General features: G+C 31.7%; 1 protein-coding gene across 1 annotated transcript in view; it reads left to right on the forward strand.

Moving 5' to 3' along the window:
- Positions 1 to 968: 968 nt before the first annotated feature.
- LOC118189441 (putative RNA-binding protein 19) overlaps positions 969 to 22,085 on the forward strand; it is a 138,801-nt gene continuing 117,684 nt past the window's right edge. Inside the window, exons 1-7 of the mRNA XM_035360044.2 lie at positions 969 to 1,082; positions 1,273 to 1,310; positions 7,430 to 7,612; positions 8,665 to 8,781; positions 9,048 to 9,095; positions 14,381 to 14,534; positions 17,929 to 17,987. Coding sequence (XP_035215935.1) covers positions 1,275 to 1,310; positions 7,430 to 7,612; positions 8,665 to 8,781; positions 9,048 to 9,095; positions 14,381 to 14,534; positions 17,929 to 17,987 — 597 coding nt within the window. The 5' untranslated portion in view covers positions 969 to 1,082; positions 1,273 to 1,274. The remainder of the gene's footprint in view (positions 1,083 to 1,272; positions 1,311 to 7,429; positions 7,613 to 8,664; positions 8,782 to 9,047; positions 9,096 to 14,380; positions 14,535 to 17,928; positions 17,988 to 22,085) is intronic.

Below are 22,085 nucleotides of genomic sequence, written 5' to 3' on the forward strand. Positions count from 1 at the left end.
TTCATCAATTCTTGATGTAATCCATGCGCACCAGAAGCACTTCGAAATTGCAATTCCACCAGAAGCAATTCGAAATATCATTCAATCCACTTTCAAACTCAGGAAAAAATTGCGGAACTTTAAAAATGGGTAAGTAGCTTCTTACGACACTGTCCGTAACATTTATTCGGTAACAGGTGACTATTTATAAAGTGCAGTGACATCTCGTAAAATTACAGAAACATCGTACGTTCTTTTTTCCATCAGACACTTTATAAGTTGAATTCAATCGCGTCCAGGTAAACCAGCGTGGATGTCTTGAACATAGGAAATGTTAAACATTGCTCTTACTCCAATAAGATTAATATTTATTTACATTTTTTAGATATAGAATCACACAGGCCAAAAATCAGTCATCGTTCTTTTTCTTCTGTCTTGCTTCATGTTGCCACTCTGGCGAAAAGAAAAATGCATGCGAGAAGTTTCACAGATGGCGCTTCATTAGCACGAATGATGTCACCACATTCGGTTTCCTCTTCGTCAGCCATTGTAGAATTCGATCACGCCGCGATACACCAGTGATGTTTCTGGTATGCAAATATAGGAAAATAACACTTCTCTGACTCCAATAGAACCAATATTTCATTCCTTACGAAGTTATAGATTCTTATTCATAAAATTTATTTAAATTTTACATGCACGTTGAATCGCGTGACAAACCGAACTTTACTTCGTTCTTCGCGGAGACTAGAAAGTGTTGCCATTCCGCTTTAACTAAATTTAATTAGAAAATTGACGGAACTGAAGCGACTCTACAGAAGGATAGTTTCGTTTGAATAGATACTCAAAATGCTGAAAAATTTGGTTTAAAAGAATGTTTTATAGCTCACCCATTTCTTTAACTCTGAAAGTAATCCATAGCCTAACAATAATTACTCGTTATTATTCTTTTAGTAATTGTTAATTTTTTCCGCAATATTCTCAGAAGTCAGCAAACAACTCAACGCAAGAGTAAAATGTCCGCGCACATGGTTGTGTTGTGTTTACATTTAAATTCATACGCTGATATAATAATCTTGAACAATTTCTTATAATAGCATCCAGTGAGTGTTAAAATCAAATTTATGATTTATTTTTCTAATAGTATAGCATATTAAATAACTCTGTCTAACTGAAACTGTAATTTACTTAAAACATTTTCTTTAACCATATGTAAACAAATACTCGAATTAATTTAATTATTCATATATGTTTCATGACTTCTTTTGATGATTGATGTACGTTTATTTGTAGGAATGTCGAGAATAATCGTGAAAAATTTGCCCAAAACAGTAAGTTTGTATTACGATATTAATTATTTCAGATCTTTCGAATTATTTAATGTTATATAGTGTGTAATAATTAGTTTTAATTATCTATGTACTAACGTTCATAGATACGTGTATAACTAGTTTGTATATAGAAAAAAAAAAAAAGGAGAAAGTGCAGAATCGCCCACTTCTTGGCGCGTTATTAAGAATGCACGTACTCGGTATCCATGTACACATCGACCTATTTTCACTTAAAAAAAACATCCCAGAATTGCACAAAAATGGCATTGTGCACTCCCTTGGCTTTATCCATGTACACATCGACGTATTTTCACTTAAAAAGTCAAAGAAAATTCTTACTTTTGTATAAAGCGCCAAACAAATAAGTGGGCGATTCTGCACTTTAGACAAAAAAAAAAAAAAAAAAAAAAAATTATATTTGAAAAGAATCTATGGGTAGCTGATTGGTTAAGACACGAAATTTTTAATTTCAGTGATATTTATATATTTTAAAACAGTGTTTGGTTGATTAATGCATACAATGTGTGGTGATTTTTTTATAATTGCATTATTTCAGTCATGTATTTTCTTTGTAATTAGCCTAATAACAATATTCAGAGGCCTGAGGCTGGAATAGTAGATTAAAGAGGAATGAAAAATGAAATGGATTCATGTAAGTTTTGCCACTTGAGTAGTAGTAGTAAATTACAGTTTCTTTTATGCTGTTCTGAGCCGAATAAGGATGATACCATTGTTTGGTAATTTCATCATTTTCATCACCAAATCATATAATCCATATCTATTCTCTCTTTCTGTCCTTTAAAAAGAAGAGGGGAAAAAAGACACAGAGGGATAACTGCCAAAATAGCAACAGGAAACACTGAAGGAAGAATTATTGAATTGATATTCATTCTTCCTTCTCATTTGTAGTGATATCATTACATGGTTCTTCGTGAGGGAAAACAAACAGGTTATCACCTTAAGTTCTGTGGTATACACTTGTGACTGGTGTTTTAATAATGAAAGAGTACCCAAAATGGTCTGCAAAATCTGCATGCACATTTTACAGTACATGAGTAATGTACTTTAACTACTGCCTTGGCAATATAGTGGATTAGCAGAATCTGAATGTAATTCTGAAACTGTAATATCTTTATTGTATATTCATTGCACAAAACACTATTTAATGTACAACAAACTTTGGAACTACTGTGATATATGGACTGGGTTAGTGAAGAATTTCTGGCTCTACTCTTATATGCGCCCTAAGATCACCAAGTATAACAATATGCGTTCTGCAATGGTTTTTGACGCGATTCCGTGCTGTGGGATGGTTTGATGGACGATGCTGTTTGTGTGTCAACACTTTTGACGTTGAAACTTAGAGACGTGGTGGCAAGATTTCAGTCGAGTATTTTAGATTGTGTGGAAAGTAAATTTACTATTAAAAGGTAGAATGTTGGAGTTGTTAACGAGTCTTTTGTTCACGGATGTGTTTATGTGGATAGAAGTGCATTTTTGGAATTTCTGTGGACTTTTGAAATGGAGTTTGGCATGTCCAAAATGTGGCGCTGATATGAGAAGTCGGACAAAGAATGGTGTTTCTGATAGACTTGTGTGGGTTTGCTGTCGAATGGTTGCTGCTAAAGTATGTGGCTGTCAACGGAGTTTAAGATTTAAATTGTGGTTTTCGTATAGTAAGTTAACTTTGGAGGAAGTTTTTATCATTACTTTCGAAATTTTGAATCACAGAAAGACGTGTGATACAGTAAAATCGTAGCACTTTTGTTGACAGATATTGTGTGACTGGTGAAATTTTATTCACGTATGTATTATGGTAAGTGTATTTTATTTTATTTTGTAGAATGTTATGTTCATTGTTTTTTACTATGAATTTCTGTTGATATTTGAATTGTTTGTAATTTATTTTAGTTTATTTTATTGATTTGTGCACGATGCTTAGATTATGCAATTCGTAGATGTTTTTTTAAATTTAAACAGAATGCTGTGTACACGGTATTCTTTTAAATTTATTGTTGTTATGTTAATTTATTAAAGCGAGCTGTGCGTAGTTCAAAGATTCTTTCGCTGTCTAGATTGTGCAATTTGTAGATGTTTTTTTAAGTTAAAACATATTGGACGTGGATTCTTGTCAAATATTTTTGGTTAGAAACTTTACATTTTTGCTATCTAAATTTGTTGTTTTTGTGTTTGATTTTTAGCTTAAATTGTGTTCAAAACGTGTTTTTTGCATGTGCGAAAACCGCATTTTTGGAGATATTTTAGGCTTAAAGTTCGAAGTGTAGACAAAAATTTATATACAGTCAAAAGTCGTTAATTCGGACACCCATAATCCGGAATGATCTATAATCCGAACCTCAAAGTTACAAACTTTCTGCGCATGTGTCGCGTTCACGAGAGCGCGTAAGACCCTTACGGCTGCGAATATGTTTGTGCGCATGCGCGTTTAATGTGTAATGGAGTTATACGCTAAGCTAAAGTTATCTAATTCAGTTAATGTTGCAGATTGCGTTGTTCCTTAATCTTCGAATTGGATCCGGCTTATTATTTTTTGCAGACTGTTAGAGCAATTTTATAAAAGTAAGCTTGAACTTTCGATTATGTCAAATAGAATTTCCGATATATATTTACTACAAAGCGAAAGTATGTTTTGAAATCCGAAATCTGTTTATCAATTTCACGCTGCTCTGCGGCAGAGGAAGGGGGCAGAAGCGTCATTATTAGATTATGATAGATTAGAAAGATTATGTCAAATAGAATTTCCAATATATATTTACTAATATGTAATTTGTATCTACAAAGCGAAAGTATGTTTTGAAATCCGAAATCTGTTTATCAATTTCAGGCCCCGGATTGGAAGTTGATCTGTCAGCACTATCCTTATCTTCAGGACAGATGTTTTTATTTTATTTGAATTATAATTCCGTACTAAGTTTAGTATTTCATCTTGATGTACTCCGTCTTTGATATGATTTAAATCAAGTTCCTCGTCATTATAATTCTCTTCCGATAGTGAAGAAAGTGACCCAGAGGTTATTGAAAACAAAAACCTTTCGATTGACAAATTAGTCGGTATTCTCAACACAGCAATTATAGGACTTGAACAGCGGAACTTTGTAACTAAACAAGAAATTATGTCTGTTTAATAGAATTAAAGAGAAAGTATTATCACATGAAACGAAGCAACTTACATTGAAGGAAATGTTTAATAAAGTAAACAAATAAATATTAAGCTTATTCTTTTTGTAAATTTTGATACCCTTTAGATCATAATTGTTCTTTATTTCATAAATTACGGTTTCATATTTTTAATTTTGTAATTTTTGCATGCCATCTTACCAGATTTAAACTGATGATCTATAATCCGGAATCGCCGAAGTCCTGACGAGTCCGGATTAACGACTTTTGACTGTAGTAATATGGCACCGTGGAGTTTCTCACCAAAAATATTTGGCGAGAAATTTGCCGACCTGAGGGCGCATATAAGAGTAGTTCCAAATTTCTCACCAAATAGTTTTGGAAAGAAACTCCACGATTTTGCTTATCTAATTTTGGTACAACTCTGATAAATGCCCTAATTTCACCAAATGTGGCGATATGTGTTTTGCACTGGTTTTTGGCGCGATTGCGTGTTGTATGACAACCATGTCCACGTTGAAAAATCTTTTGGTGGAGTAGTTTAATTGCTAGTTGGTTCGTGTCGCGTGTGTTTTTGAAATGGCCTATGTTGCGATGAAAGACGTGGTGGGAGGGTTTCAGCCGCGTATTTTAGATTGTGTGCAGAGTAAATTTAGTATGAAAAGGTACGATGTTGCAGTTGTTAACGAGTCTTTTGTTCACGGATGTATTTATGGGGATCGTAGTGTATTTTTGGAATTTCTGTGGGAGTCGGGACTTTTAAAGCAGAGTTTGACGTGTCCGAAATGCGGAGCTGATATGAGAACTCGGACGAAAAATGGTGTTTCTGATAGACTTGTGTAGGTTTGCAGTAAAATTGTTGCTAATAAAGTATGTGGGTGTCAGCAGAGTTTAAGGTTTGGATCTTGGTTTTCGTGTAGCAAGCTAACGTTGGAGAAAGTTTTTATTGTTATTTTCAAAATTTTGAATTGTAGGAAGGCATGTGATATAGCAAAATTGTGGAAGTTTTCTTCACAGACGTTATGTGACTGGCGAAATTTTATTAACGAATGTATTTTGGACTTTGTATGCTCTGTATCTGAGAAGATAGGGGGGGAAGATATTTCTGCTTTTAAAAGAAGCTTTCATTATGGTAAGTGCATCTTATTTTATTGTTTTTATTTTGTAGAATGTTATATTCATTGTTTTTTGTATGAATTTCTGTTTTTATTGTTATTTTTTGAATTGTCTGAAATTTATTTTAGTTTATTTTCTTGATTTGTTTTTAGTGTAGATTGTGCAATTCGTAGATGTTTTTTTAAGTTAAAACAGAATGCTGTGTACATGGTATTCTTTGAAATTTATTGTTGTTATGTTAATTTATTAAAGCGAGGTGTGCGTAGTTCGTAGATTCGTTCGTTGCCTACAGTGTGCCATTCGTAGATGTTTTTTTAAGTTAAAACATGTCGCTGGTAACATGGATCTTGTCAAATATTTTTGGTTAGAAACTTTACGTTTTTGCTATCTAAATTTTTTGTTTTTGTTTCCGATTTTTAGCTTAAATCGTGTGTTCAAAACGTAGTTTTTGCATGTGCGAAAACCGTGTTTTTGGAGACATTTTAGGCTTAAAGTTCGAAATGTAGACAAAAAATTTAGATAGTAATATGGCAGCGTGAAGTTTCTCGCCGCGATTTGAGGGCGCATATCAGAGTAGTTCCCTAATTTTTTTGTTTACATTTCAAACTTAAAGAATAAAAAGGCTGGGAAAAAAAAAAGTTTTTTGCATGTGCAAAAATCATGTTTTTGCACATGATTTATGCTAAAAGTCTGAAATAAAAACAAAAAATTTAGATAAGTGTGAAGTTTCTCACCAAAAATATTTGACGACAAATTTAAACTAAAATAATAGCGATAAATTCCAACCAATTTCAATGCAAATAAATGAAAGAATTAAGAAAAAAACACAAAATTAAAGCAATGCAACAATTAAAATAACTCTACAAAATTAAAACAATTAAAAATTAAATTCACTTGCCATTCAAAATAGTTTCCAAAAAAGCAAAACATTAATTTCAAACAAAACCTTGTAAGGACAAACATATCACATATATAATCCAATATACTTTCATTAATAAAACTAAACGTCAATCGCACAATCATGTGAACCAAAATGTCACGATTTGGTTATGTCAGACATCTTTCTACAATTTAAAATTTCAAACATTACAATAAAAATTCCTCTAAAGTCAACTCACTGCAGGAAAACCAGGATCCATATCTCAAACTTCATTGAGAACCATATTCTTTAGACTCAACAATTTTTCTCCCATCAGAAACACAGTTTTTCTTCTGAATCTTCATATCATTCTCACATGTCAAGTTTGACTTCAAAAATCTGGTATCCCATAAAACTGCAAAAATTTGCTTCTGTCAGCATGAAGACAGCCATGAACAAATGCTTCGTTAATAACACCAACAACATATTTTCTCGAACTAAATCTAGCTTGAATATGCTCTAAAACATGTTGCTGATATATCTCCACAAGTTCCTTCATGGAACTATATGCCATTATTCAACACATAAACAGACAACCACCTGGACGAAAACAACCACATTCCTCACAAAACTTTCTACGTACACTTTGCTGATATCATGAGTTGCCTATTTTGACAGTATAGCACATTGTCTGGAAAATTCTTTGGTGGAGAATGGATTGGGTGAGTATTTAGAAAGTACCTTATTTATTCATAACATTGTTGAATATTTTAAAATGTTATCATTGTTTATCATTGAAATAGTTTATGTTTAATGTGACATACATTTAAGAGATTTTACTTGCATATATGTAATTGATCTTGATAAGTATTTTACTTTGAAAAGTGAAATAACATTTATTTTTCTTTCAGTATGGGCTGTTTATGCATTCGTAATTAGCCTTTAAATAACTATTAATCTTCGTACATTTATGTAATAAAATAAGAATGCTTATTTACCTTTGCAGATTACAGATAAAAAGCTTCAAGAATTATTTTCAACCAAAGGCACCATCACTGATCTGCAACTGAAATATAACAAATCTGGTGTTTTTCGACAATTTGCTTTTATTGGCTACAAAACAGAAGCAGAAGCACAGGATGCTAAAGATTATTTTCACGAAACATTTGTAAATACTTCACGAATAAAGGTAAGTAACAAATTCTTGTGTTTGGGATTTAAAAAGAGAAAGAAATGGTACTTCCTTTATTAAAACTACCATTACATAAACCTGTCATGACATTTAAAATTTGCCCACTGTATATTAAGTTTGCCAATTTTGTCATTTTAGTGTGATGGTGCCTTTAACACAGATATGCCAAAGAATATTTTAAAAAATGGCCCAAATATGTGTGAAATACTTTTGTTCTGCTTTAGCAAAGCAAAATAAGAATTATAAAATAATTTATTGCATGAAATGCCTGTATTAATATAAATCATTTTTTGTAATTAAATACTCTATTAAGAATAAAATTAATAAATTAATTTATAACTTCCTTATAAAATTTAATCTGGCTTGCTGAGATCAGAGTTACACAAAATCATAAGGAAGTTTTTATGAGCATGTTATAACGTTACACTTGTCCATTATTGGCAGTAAAATGCACAGTTTGGTTACATTGTTGAAGACATTCAATGACAAATTACATAAGTATCAAAATATCTTTTTGAAATATATATAAAACTTTGTTATGGTTTAAGCTCTTCTTTGAGGTGTTATGCATGGCCCTTCCTTTCCTTTGTTTGGAGGATCCTTTATTGTTCTTTATTTTGATGGTGGTCTATATTGTTGTCTAATTAGGTAACATAATACTTTTGTAATTGCTGTAGTTGGATTAATTTAATTTTTATTTTATATGTTATAATAGTGAATTTTTAATGATATGCTTTGTTTTTACTGTCCTAACTTGTGTAAGCTTGCCTTTCTTACCTAGTTTCTTGTATTTGTTTCCTTTTTTTTTTTTTTTTTTTTTTTCCTCCTTTTCATTTTTTTAAAGGTTTTTAAGGAAAGGGAAGTTAATATTATATTTATATTATCTTAATTTAAATATTACCCATAATAATCCTTTTAACTAAACATCTAGTAGTGTGCTTTTGTTTAAAATGAGTATTGTAGGGAATAGATGTTTTACCTTCATGCAATTTTATTTTAACTGGCCTATAAAATTTATTTCTATTCACAAAATGTATTAAATATTGCAGGTTGAAATTTGTACCGATTTGGGGGATCCTAATAAGCCAAAACCTTGGAAACAGAAGCTTGAAAAGTTTAGTCAGAAAATCAATGAAAGTAATAAAGAGATAAATAAGGATAAAGAAGTATGAAACATATTCTATGGAAATAACCAGCTTAGAGTATTGTAATAAAACCATAATATATATTGTTACAAGTTGCCTTTTCAGCTGCAAAAGTTTATTATAAAGATGTATTGCAATAAAGTATCTATGACTGTTACAGAAGTAACTTAAATTGTATTAATAATATTGCAAGGATTAGTATGTTGTATTAATATTGTGAATTTAGAATTTATTTTAGTGCTTTTTACTCCTAATAATAAGTTAAAAATTATTTTTGTATTTTATAGAAAGAAAATAAAACTAGAAAAAAGAAACATGAGACTATACCAGAAGAGGTTTGTATTTCTGATAATTATAATTCTTATTTGTGTGTAATTAAAGTCACTTTAAAAATTACAATTGTCTTAATTAATGATTAATGAAATATACTTAGAATGCATATAATTGATTCTTAACAAATCTGGGACTGAATGACCTGGATCTGCTTATGTTGTATACCCTCATTAAACCATCACTCCAGCAGACCAGTCAAAAATGACATTATAAGTGGAGAGACTGTAAAGGTGGACTTGCAAATACTATTTATAAAAGCACACTATAATGCTACTTAGAAAATTAATTGTATTATAGAGATCAAATAAACTCAAGAAAATTACTTACTGATTTATTAAAAAAATATTGGATAATGCAAGTTTGTTACTTTGCACAGTTTTTTTCAGTTTTTCTCATCATTGTAGAATTTTTGTTGCCTATTTTTTTGTAAGAAATTAAAAATCGTTTAACAGTATCTATTGCAGTTGTAGCACCTTTGTACATCGGTACTTGATCCAGTTCATCTTCATTGGGCTTAGGACAGTTTAAATTTTTTATTTCAGAAAGAATATTTGACACTAAAATTTCCCCCAGAGTTCACAATTATTTCACTGCCAATGATACTTATTCAATCAAATCAAATTCTAAATCGCATTTTTTTAATTAGTAGCCTAAGTTTGAGAAAGACATCATCTTCACTCTCACTGTGTTTGGGATTGGCATCTGAAGAATTTATTTTGAAACCTTTGTGTCTGAAGCAATTGGCAATAGTTTTGGTGAAAATCATGCTTCAACTTTTAGTTATATAGAAATTGCATTAAGTACTATAACAGAGAAAGGAGGATCTGTCATCAAAGACAGTTATAAAATCCTTCATGAGAAATTTTCTATAGTTTAATTTAAAATCATGAATAATCTCTGGGTCCATGATGCAGTACACTTGTTACAGTTAGTGGTAGATAGATCATTTCTGAATTGCATACTCTAATGTGAGCTGTGCAGTTATCAATAACTGAAGCATTTCTATACCTTTCTGTGAACATTTTATGCCTAAATTCTTGATTATATTTTTTTCTATAACTCTGAGATCATCCAAATTTTGGAGTTGGCATCATAACTGACTGCAGAAATTGTATGCCCTTAGAACACCAGGAGGTTTTTGGATTTTACTTTGACAGCAGGTTTCAGCTTTTTCCTGCCATCCATCCATCTTGGATCCCAGCAACATGGATGGGAATGAAAACAGTCATTCTTTTTTTCCATTTTCCCTCCAATGCATTTTGCCTTCCTGAAAGGAAAAAGAGTTTTGTCAGTCAAGCTTTTGTAAAACAATCTTCATTACATTGCATTAAAAATGTCACTTAAATTATATTGTTTGCATATCTCTTTTATCACTGTGTTTTTCCATTTAGAATAACCTCTGAATCAAAAGCAAATACTTCTTCCTTGTTTTTTTTTAATGCTATGGTATCCTGATTTTTTTAATGATATAGTATTTTATCCAGCTTTTCCATAGCTGGATAGTATTTTATTTTCAATTTCTTAGGGTGACACTTTTTTTTTTTTTTTTCTCCTATCACAGTCTGCAGTGTCTTCATGATAAAATATCATTTAACAATGTTTGAGGAATTCCATGAGCTTTGGCAAAGGCAGCTTTCAACTGATTTGATTCTTCAAACTCCTCAATAATTTCCTTTCTTTCTTTCTTCTCCCCCCCTGAAAATATTAAAATTTTACTTTTTTCTTACATTCTACTGAAAAGTAAGAGTGTTTAAGTTTCCACTTAAGAACTTCTTGTAACTAAAAGAAACCAGGAATGATGCAAGAAAATTTTAAATTGAACACATGTGCCATAAACTACTTACTCATTTGTGTATTTTTCTACAAATGCTCTTTTGTCCACTTCCTTCTGTCCAGTTATTGTGTGAATGAGTAGAAGAAGGGAAAGGGTTTTACAATGCACTGTGCAGTGTAAGCTTCCTTTTCCTGAGGCTGAAATGATCGGTAAACCGTGTGGGAGGTTATCTCACGTCTAGAAAATGGTGGTTTATCCGATTTTTCTTTACCATTATTTCCCTATTAAGTTGGTCAGGACTTTGCAAAACTGACAGTTTAAACAGGATGATAGCTTAACTGAGTGATGGTTTAATGAGAGTTGACTGTTAATCTTTGGATTATGGTAACTTGGTGATTTTTTGGCGAAAATTGGCGACCAACCCTGCTACAGCAACCTGCTAGTTCTTGTTTGGATGCCATTTTGTTTTCACGAAGTAAAGGCATGCTTTTTTTTTTTTTTAAACTCAACATTTTTTTCAAACTATCTGCTAGCCGAATTACGCTTATGCTAGAACTTTTATGGAACAAAAGTGCTTAATCATGAGGAAGATTAGGTGCGAAATTGAGAGAAAGTGCAGAATCGGCCACTGTTTGCCGTGTTTTTAGAATTGCACATCCACGGTATCATCCATGTACACGTCGACCTATTTTCACTTAAAAAAACATCCCAGAATTGCACAAAAATGGCATTGCGCACACTCTTGACTTTATCCATGTACACTGCTAAAGTCCTAGCTAGTAACCTTTATCGCCTTACCAAAATGTCGCCAACTACCTGTTACCATATTCCAAAGATTAGCCATTATTTTTTTTCTATGGTTACGAAATAGAAAAACTTTAAAAGTTTGTAGCAGTTTGAAAAGTCAACAGCTAAATTGTACAGTTTAACAAATATCAAAATCTTTAAATCATAGGTATGCCATGAATGTTTAAAGCATTTGTTACGATATACCTTATCAAAAATATTTTCATATTTTTATTGTAAATTTGGGAGTGTTTTTCTTTGATTGTCAAAAGATTTAAATTTGTTATTATTTTTAAAATTTTTAATGTTAAAAATTAAACTCATTTAGTTTCTAAAACAAAAAGCCATTTAATCTCTTAAGTATAATTTTTAAAAAAGAGTAACAGTTAATATTTTATTGGAAGATAAGTCATGTATAATTATGTCATAATTTTACAAAATAGTTCTTTCATATGCAAAATGTTGATAAAAATTTGAAAATGCATTTAATCTGACATTGTATCTTGTGTTGTGATTTTTTTACTCCTTAGGGTACTTACATATTATCCCGCTGACTCAAACTTGTCAGCGTGACAATATTGGACAATTTTGATGTAACAACGTATTAATAACATATCACCTTCATTTGGTGTAATCATAATTGATTTCCAATATGCTACATTTTCTTTTTGTGAACAAGGATATAAATTAACTGTATTGCTATATTTTTCCCTGTATTAAAAAAATTAGTAAAAAAAAAAACTGCAGAACAAAAGTCAGAGTTACAAGATCCAGCATAAGAAAAATGATGTATTAACAGATATGACATGGTCAACTGTATATGGCCGACAAAACAGTAATAGACTTGAACAATTACCTGCAGGATGTTTGTACTCATTACTTTCTAAACAGAGCTTCTGGAAAGATTGAAGGCCTAACAAAGTAGTAGAAACCAATGAAAGCCTTTTTACTGAGCACAAAAACGGAGCAAGTTGAATGCTGATTGTTTGTTAAAAAAAGAGGTGTCAGTTCTTTCGTAATTCTAGAGAAACAGTTGGCACCATTTTGGTTTGACCTCAACTATAATGCTTTTATTGTAGCCAACTTATGTGGTCAATGAGGTAATATGTGAGTACCCTTGAAAATTACACCAACTTTCTTCTTCTGCTGGCACCTAGATATGCCAATAAAGGAGGGTCTTGTGTGTTCTGTCCTTAGTGATTGATGTATCATAAAATAAGAAGTCTCCTTTCTCTGAATCTTAGCAGACTGTGAATAAGGTACAGAGTTATATGCCCAAAGATGACGAGTTCAAAACATACTATGTCACTGAATATTACATGTTGTGTAATGAGCATATTTTCCTCCTACATAAAGGCTACATCACAAGTGAAGCAGATCTACAAGAATTGTAAAAATCAGCTAGATCATAACCATCAGGTTAATGTGGCACAAAATCAACAATCTTTCTGTTGGCACAGGATCAACATAACAGCTCAAAAGCCTGTGTTAAATCATGTGCATGTACCAAATAAGAAATGAATTCTTACTCTTTCGATTATGTGCTTTTGTTAATTATAAACTCTGCTTTTATTGTGCCAATATTAAATGTATACGCGCATTGATTTCACGCAGTTTCGATCTTATGCCTGTCTGTGTTGGTCCTACAATTTACTTTTTATTGTGTATAATATTCGTATTTTATTAATATTCCTTTCCTGTTTTTTAATCTAAATCCTCCTTGAGGAAAAATATAACTTTTGAAAATTCTTCAACGCAAGAAAAAAGTTTTCTGATTAATATCTGTATTTTTCTGAGAGTATAGATTTCTCACTTGGCATTCTTTCATTCATTCAAGTATGCTAAAATGCTTTTGTGGGAAGAAGTTTGTAGTTTTTAGTCCAAAGGGGCAATTTGCCCAGAAGGACTATTAATTTTTGTTTTGGCATTTTGCATCGATTTATGATAAGCATTGATTCACTTTTCAGATTGTTGCCACTAAATATTATCACCCTGTATTATATTTAAAGAAATTAAATAATGAAGAATCTGCATGAATGTATGTATGTTTCTCACATTCTGATAAAACAATGGTACCTAGAGCCATCAAAATTTGAATAACGTAATCTTCTATAAAATAAGGGCATGTGGAAGCCCTAACTTGAATTTGAAATTTGTTTTATTATCGATTTCGTATTTTCTTAAACTTTAATGAATTTTTTATTAACAAACTGAACAATTCCAAAGCGGGCAATGGCAACGATGTATGGGGGGGGATTTATCTCCAGGGCACGAGATTTTGTATCAGAAATTCTAAAGATATGCTCAATTTAAAATTATTTTGCGATATTTCTGTTGAACTGAATTTTATGGTTTAAGTGCAAAACACATGATATTTAATAAATAAAGGTATTACACAAAATGTTTAAAAAAGGTCCTTTTAGATGGAATTTAAAATCTGAAACCTTTCAGACTTATTTGGCTATTTTTTAAAATTATTTTTAATGTTTTTGTTCTGAAAACAGAGCTTGCTGTTTGTTATTTTGTATGATACTGATTGAAGGACATAAGATATATTCATTAATAAGTGTATCTATGTAAGTGAAATGTTTATTTTTAAAAGTTCTGATGTAAACACATCAGAACTTTTAAAAATAAACATTTTTGCTTTGTCTTAGATTTCACATAGTTTTCATTTTTCTTCTTTATTTGTAAATGTTTAAAATAGATTTATTGTTATTATTATAGCTTATGAAGGATGCACAATTCAGAGAATTTTTAGAAGTTCATAGTGACAGGAAATCTAAACCTGTCTGGTGTGATAGTAATTTTGATGATCAAAGTGTGGATTCTAAAGAACCAGCTTCTGAGCTCAAGGATGATCCTGAAAAGGAACTTGAAGGTTAATAAATAAAATGCATGCTGTGATTATTGAAACTGATAAGAAATTTCTATCAGTAATTTTACTTTGTTTAAAATAGAATGATGTTTATTCAGTTATTTAGCCTTAAATAATATTAAATTTAAGTTGTATTTTTCTTGTGTACCGTAAAATACGTGTATTATGCTTTTCTGATTAACAGACTATGTTACCTAATTTTGAATTTAGTACAACCAGAAGAACTTTACTTGCTTATAACTCTGTTATGTGAAATTAGCATAAGGTGAATACTCATCTAATGGCTAACACACAGGATTATATTAAACTGTTGAAAATTATCATGTTGAAAACACAAAAACAAGTCAAATTAAAATCCAAGTAAAAATTTTATTAAGCCACTTCTGGTTATTTAATATTGAAATTACAATACAAACTAAACTAAGAAGTTGTCTTATAAAAAAAAATGTTAAAAAGATGAGGCTGCTTACCCTATAGCTGTATTTCAAATAATTCCAAAACAAGGTTTTAATTCAGAGCTAAACACCTGGTGTTTCTATACAGCATACTATCATCTTGTTTTTGTTCCTAGCAAGGGCAACAATTAAGGTTAAACTCCTGCATTTAAATAATGCTGCATGTCTTTAAATTTGTGTAACTTTCTTCACCTGTCTAAGTAAAAACTATAATTAAGCTATTTGAATATGGTAAGACCACAAAAGCTATCAGCATAAGTGGAATGATTCCTTTGTCAAGAACTTTCCAAAGAAAATTGGTTCACATTTATGTTACATGTGGTGAAAACTAGCCATGCAGTCAGCATGTTCACCCATCTCAAACCTAAAGCAGATTGAACTACCAGTATTCAATGCTCTTAACCACTTGAGTGAGCAGCAATTGAAAATTCTGACATAAGACCAAAAAAACTGAATATGGTTTAACTCAAAATAAAACTGTGTGTGGAATTGAGGAATAACTGTCACATGCTCAACTAATAATTACTTGACTATTAAATATCTGAATTTGTTCAAATCTTTTTGGACAGATATTGTGAAAAGTCAAAATAAAATAAGGTGTAAAATGTGATAAATGAAATTCTTCAGACCTGTCCAACAGCTCTTCCCTTAGTACCGGATAATTTAATTTTTGGATCGTTACAAAACAGCTTGTAGTCAATATTCCTATGTTCAGTTATCATAGTTTATCTGAATCCTCCTTTCTTCCAAATCTGTTTCTTGTAATCATTTGGACATGGGGGAAAATATGTGTTTTGTGAGTGTATTATTTCTTAACTGTGGTACCTAATTTAAAAAAAAAAAAAAAAAAAAAGAAAAGAAAAGAAAAGAAAAGTAGGAGTGAATGAAATTAGAGTTTTAGTCAACTTAAAAGTCTTTCATTGTTATGCTGTGATGACATTATAAACCATCTATATATTTGAAAGAAACTAGATACTTGGGCTGGCTCTCAATTTTTTTCTCTGTAAACAAAAATGTATTTATTGTAATGTAAATGGGAGAATTTGTTTTTATTTTATTATATTTTATTTAAATAAAAATTATGATCAGTTGAAATATTTTTATATCCTTAAAATGAAATAGAAAATATATATTTTTTGACGAAATTAATAAAGCATTAAACCACACATGTAGAAAAAATTGGACTTAACAAAAGGTTAATAGAAAGTTACACTATGTATTGTAAGGCAAAACTTCCATGCATAATGAAGGAATTATGTTACCATATTTGTGTAATGTATTAGGGGAAAAAAATTGGTTTTGAATAAATAGTGATTTATGGAGTAAATAAGGAACAGTCAGCTTAGTAGTAGCCAAAGTCTAAAATGGCTAGTGCCCACAATTAAAATAGATATATTTATAAATGCGTTACCTCTGATCAATAGCAAAATATATATAGCTGCTTTAATTTATAAAAAATTTCATGAGAAGTTACTTTTAATCAAATCTGTTTAATATTTAGATGAATATAAATTTTAAATTTATACTTTACTTTTTGTACTATTTGTAACTCTTGATGTACTATCTGCTTATTTTATACAAATGTTGTATTAATAAAAACTGTAGAATAAGTTTGATTTCATTTTGACATCAAGCAACACGATAATAATGTAGGTCTAGAATATTTTTTAGTGAACCAGATACTGAAAGTTATGCATGATGCATTTCTGAAGACTCTCAGTAAAACATATTTTAAGATTTATATTTATGTATTCTATATAGAAATATAAATATTTTATATACCTGTCGTAAATAGCATGTAATGTAATCTTCTTTTTCATGTAGCCATAAAAAAGAAGACTTTTCCAATCAGGATTGGATTATTTAGATTTTGGGAAAAGGGTATTTACTTATGGGGAAAGATATCTTTGAGAAAGACTTTTTAAATTAAATTAGTTCATGTTCACATTATGCATTAAGAAAACACTGAAAACCCTCGTGCAGTTAGCCCATTCACTGGAATTTTAACCTTGTCAAATTACCATTTTTCAGTGATCTGACTGATTTGTCGCTGGTGAGCTTTGAAATCAAGATTTCTGATTTATCTATTTTTTTAATGTATAATTTCAGACAAAGGCTAAAATACATTGCTATGTTAAGTGAAGTTTGACACTAGTTTTATATATTTTGGATTGAATGTAGGAAAAAAAGCATTAACTTAAAAATGTGAATAAAACAAAGTTGGACTAGTATGTATGTATGTAATTGAACGGAGTTTAATTTAAAATTAGTCAAAAATGTTATAAAAAATTCATTGGGGCACAAATTATTATTCTTTATGAAGGTACATAATAAATGGTGACAGAAACATATTTTATTAATTATAATAGTTGGGCAAATAGTCATAGAAATGATCAATTATGTGTGTTTGAAATTATGTACATTAAAGATGTAAATTGTGTAAATTATATCATTATGTAAATTATATCAGTTAAGCATATTAACAAAAAAAAAGTAAAATATAACTATAAATTATTGTGAACTATGTGTATCATATTTTTAAATTGAAGGTATTATGTCTTTTGGATGAGTAATATTTATCAGGTAGTGTTTGAACTACAAATGGCCTGGTATCTTAATATAACATCACAGCCTAAAAACTTGGACATTGCTACTAATTAAAAAAAAAAACAGTCTTTAGTAATAAAAATATAAGTTTAAGTGCAGTCTAATGATAGGTATTTTTTCCTTATGATATATATATGATGATTGTCCAGTACTTTTTTAATAATATGTATTTATTTTCACATAGCTGTGTATAAACCATGGCAATGATATTCAACATGTAATTATAAGAATTGTGTTAATTATTATAATAATACTGTGTTTATAAAAATGTAATTTTCGAAGAAAAGGGTCATATATATGTTCTTTTGATTTTGTTTTATTTCTTTCTTACCTAGATGATGATGATAAACAAAAATCCAAATCTGTAACTGCAAAAGAATTAAGGAATACTTCAGTATGTGTTTGTATTTTTATTTCTGTACTCTGACTTACTGAATGTTCCGTTAAATATTTAAAAAATAGCCTGCTGCTTGAGCAATAAGAAATTTTGAAGAATTGCTTTAATATTAAGCATGTCTACTTTGCAATGAGCTTTGCAATGCAAATAAGTTTTTGAAATTAGCTCTAAGAAATATTATATCAGCTTGCTGCATTCTGTATAGCCAATGACGTTTCTCTGCAGTGTATAGAAAAGTTAGTAATCTAGAGCAGGGTTTCTTAAACGTTTTTCAGTCGTGACCCCTTTTTATCACTGAGAGTTTTTCGTGACCCCCAGGACTCCATAATATTTAAAAAAATTTTGTGGGACCCCATAAGTATTGAGCAAATCCAACGCATGCGTGAGTGAAACTGTCAATTTTTTCACTTGTACTGTAATATACGATTGCAGTTTTAGGTCATTAATTTCTGAGTTTAAGAGGTAGAACAATGTGAAAATTTTAAATAAGTAACAGATGAAATGACAGCATCACATGTAAAGCAAGCAAATTGAACGTCTATATTATAAAAAGAATGCGTCAAAACATTTTAGTTTTTTTCTTTGTCTGTATTGTCTCATCTTTATCTATTTTCAGATACATTGTGTAAATATATTTGATAATTGTAAAATTATTATAAGTTAAAGAAATGTGAAAACTGCTAAAATTTTTGGCGACCCTCTGCTGCAGGTCCCGCAACCCCCAACCCACAGTTTAAGAAACCCTGATCTAGAGTAACATTGCAGTCAAATGTTATAAATGACTGGCTTTTGTATACATTACTTAGAAGCATCCTAAAAGTGATGAAATCTTGAAATTTAATAGCTAAATGATGTAGCACATTTATATCTTTCATTTAAGGGACTCGTTACAATAACCGATGCAATTGCTATAACTTAGACTAAAATAAAGTCCCCCCCCCAATGGCAGATCCTCAGCCTTGTGCTTAGCCACTACTAAGGCCAGAAGTGGTGGTCACTTTACTATGGAAGCACCTAATAGGTGGACCACCTTTGCCTGCTATAAAGGGACGGACAGTTACAACCATGCCTTCTCTGGCATTCAAACCCAGGCCCTTTGGTCCTGCAGTTGGTTTCCCTAACCACTATACCTTCTGGGTGGTAACTAAAATAAAGTATAAAATATTATTATTATTTTTAGCATTTCTTTTTATTAGAATATTTATGTACTTTATTTTCATTTGTATCCATGTCTAGAATCTGTTACCTCATTTCTAGTAATTTTAAAATGCTTGTTAAAAAGGTAATTTTATAAAGTAATGCCCCTGTATCCATTAGTAATGCATTGCCTAATTTAACCATAGATGCATGAAACTGCGGATAATCATACGGGAGACCTAGTTTGCTTTTAGCTGCATCTAGTGGCATTGTCTTGTAATTAGGGTAGTAACTGTGCCACTGCTCAGTGGCATTGGTATTGGTAAATGATCTTAAGGGTCAAAACATTGCCTGATGTAGAAATTACGTATTATACTTCCAAGGCAAATGTATACTTGTAGTTGTTAAGTATGTTGATCAGTTTTCTTTGCAAGTGCTGCTTATTCATTGAGATAGGTTTGGTGACTGCACTGGCAATACCAGATACTATTTGAAACAGGACATCCATATAATGTACATAAATATTCAAGTTCAATTGATAAATTATACCCTATTAGACATTATTAACATTAAATAAGTTATATTGTACATACCATATACAGGGTGTTTCAAAGATCATGGGACAAACTTGGAGGGGTGGTGGAGCATACTAAAACATGCATTTTTCGTATAGGAATGTAGGGTCTAAAGTGACGGGCTAAGGCAGGAATGCAAAAAAACAACATGAGAGGAAAATGTGTTTTTGTACAAAATCAACGCAAAGTGCTTCTTTGCAGCAATACAGTATTCACTATAAATGTTCAAAAAAGGGAACACTAACAGTAATAAAACTACAACTGTGATTGGCTGGCAATGCAGCGTTAGAGGGTGGTAGTGAGCCGGACAAACCACAATTCGATGCATCAGAGGATCATTCGCAACTCTGATGTCGAGCGTGATGGGTGAGTTTAGGCGCAGGGCAAAAGCTGCCATGCATCTTATGTATGGTGCTGCTAATGGGAACAACAGAGCAGTGCTACGGTTGTACCAGGAACGGTTTCCGAACAGGTGTTTGCCAAAGCACACAATGTTCAAGAGGTTGCATCGGTCTTTGTGTGAAAACGGGTCATTTGAAGCCACCTCCGACACTAGGAAGAAGTGCACGACAACCTCGCATTGACGAATCCATCTTGAATTGACGAATTCATCGCATTGACGAATCGCATTGACGAATTCATCCATTGTGCATGAATCACCTCAGACATGTGCAAGAGCTATTGCATGTCGTCTGCAGCTGACTCATTCCACCATTTGAAGAGTATTGCATGAAAATGGTTTGCACCCATACCATTTGTAGAGAGTCCAGGATGGCATCTTCAATAGCCACAACATGTACGTGTGGGCAATTGCTGAACCACATGGCACACATCCACATGCATTCCAAACCCACTTCTCCGTGAATGTGTGGGCGGATATTGTTAACGACTACCTTATAGGCCCATACCTCTTACCTTCACATAAAAATGGTTTATGTTATCATAATTTTCTGCAAGAGGTGCTATCAGAATTCGTGATCGCATGTGGTTCCAGCATGATGGTGCACCAGCCCATAACCCCGTGTGGGTCCGCAGTTACTTGGATGGGACATTTCCGGGCCGATGGATTGGCTGTGGTGGATACGTTCGATGGCCACCCATTCGCCAGATTTATCCAGCTTGGATTTTTTTATGGCGCAATTTGAAGAGCATCATTTACGAGACTCCCGTTGACTTACTGGAGGAACTCCTTGCACGACTATCTATTGCGGCTGCAAGCGCGTGCGAAATGCCTGCTGTTTTTCAATCCCTTCTGCGACATTACCAAGCATGTATTACTGCTGGTGGTCACAATTTTGAATGTTTATTGTGAATACTGTATTGCTACAAAGAAGCACTTTGCGTTGATTTTGTACATAATGTACTTTGCGTTGATTTTGTACATTTTTCTCTCTGTCATTTTTTTGCCTTCCTGCCTTAACTGTCAATTTAGACCCTACATTCCTATAAAAAAATGCATGTTTTAGTATGCTCCACCACCCCTCCAAGTTTGTCCCATGATCTATGAAACGCCCTGTATATATTGGTTGCCATTAATTAAGGAAAAATCACAAAACTAATGATTACTCAAAAAGTTCCTTATAGAATTCAATGAAAATGAATCATAGCGTATGATACATATTAAGGAATAAAATAACATGAAAAGAAATTACCAGACAAATAAGGTGTTATAGAAATTAGCATATGTATAAAATAAGCAAATTGGATATGTCAGTTTGGAATAGGAAAATTGGCTTCAATATAGAGGTTGAGCTCCCGTAGAAGCAATATAGCACATACAGCGATGTGTGTTGTTGTCAATTATATAGTGTATCAGTTCCGTAGGAGAGCCACTGCTCTTGCAAAGCACCTGCAAGCGTGGCAAGGGTTTGAAGAGGAGGACTGAGAGCAACTATATATCTTCCTAAACTACAACATCCCAAAACTTCCTAACTAAAGCATCCCAAACATGCTCAGTAGGATTCAGGTCCAGTGATCGAGCTGGCCACTCCATGTGCTGAATTTGTTTGGCTGTGGAAGATAATCATCTATGATGTGAGCCCTATGCAGTCTAGTGCTATCGTCCTGTAGCAGAAAATCATCATCTGTTGCCCCGACATTGAGGGCACACATAAGCATCAAGGATATCATCATTGTAGTCTTGAGCAGAATTTAAATTGAACAGAAATACATTTTGTTTTTCTTTTCTAACACAGGTGTCCAAATACTTAATAACAAATATATATATGTTCACAAGCATTTGCTGTGATAACCTATATTAAATTTTCAATTCCATTAAATTTAAATTCCTCCAAATTTTACAAAACAGATGCAGGAGTGGTCCTAAAAAAGACTTTTTTTATGAGTCATTCTCTCATGTATATTACAAATATCAAGCAGCATG

Source organism: Stegodyphus dumicola, chromosome 5 (assembly GCF_044657685.1).
Source record: "Stegodyphus dumicola isolate Sdum_Otavi_A_Nest chromosome 5, ASM4465768v1".
In the NCBI taxonomy this organism is placed as follows: domain Eukaryota; kingdom Metazoa; phylum Arthropoda; class Arachnida; order Araneae; family Eresidae; genus Stegodyphus; species Stegodyphus dumicola.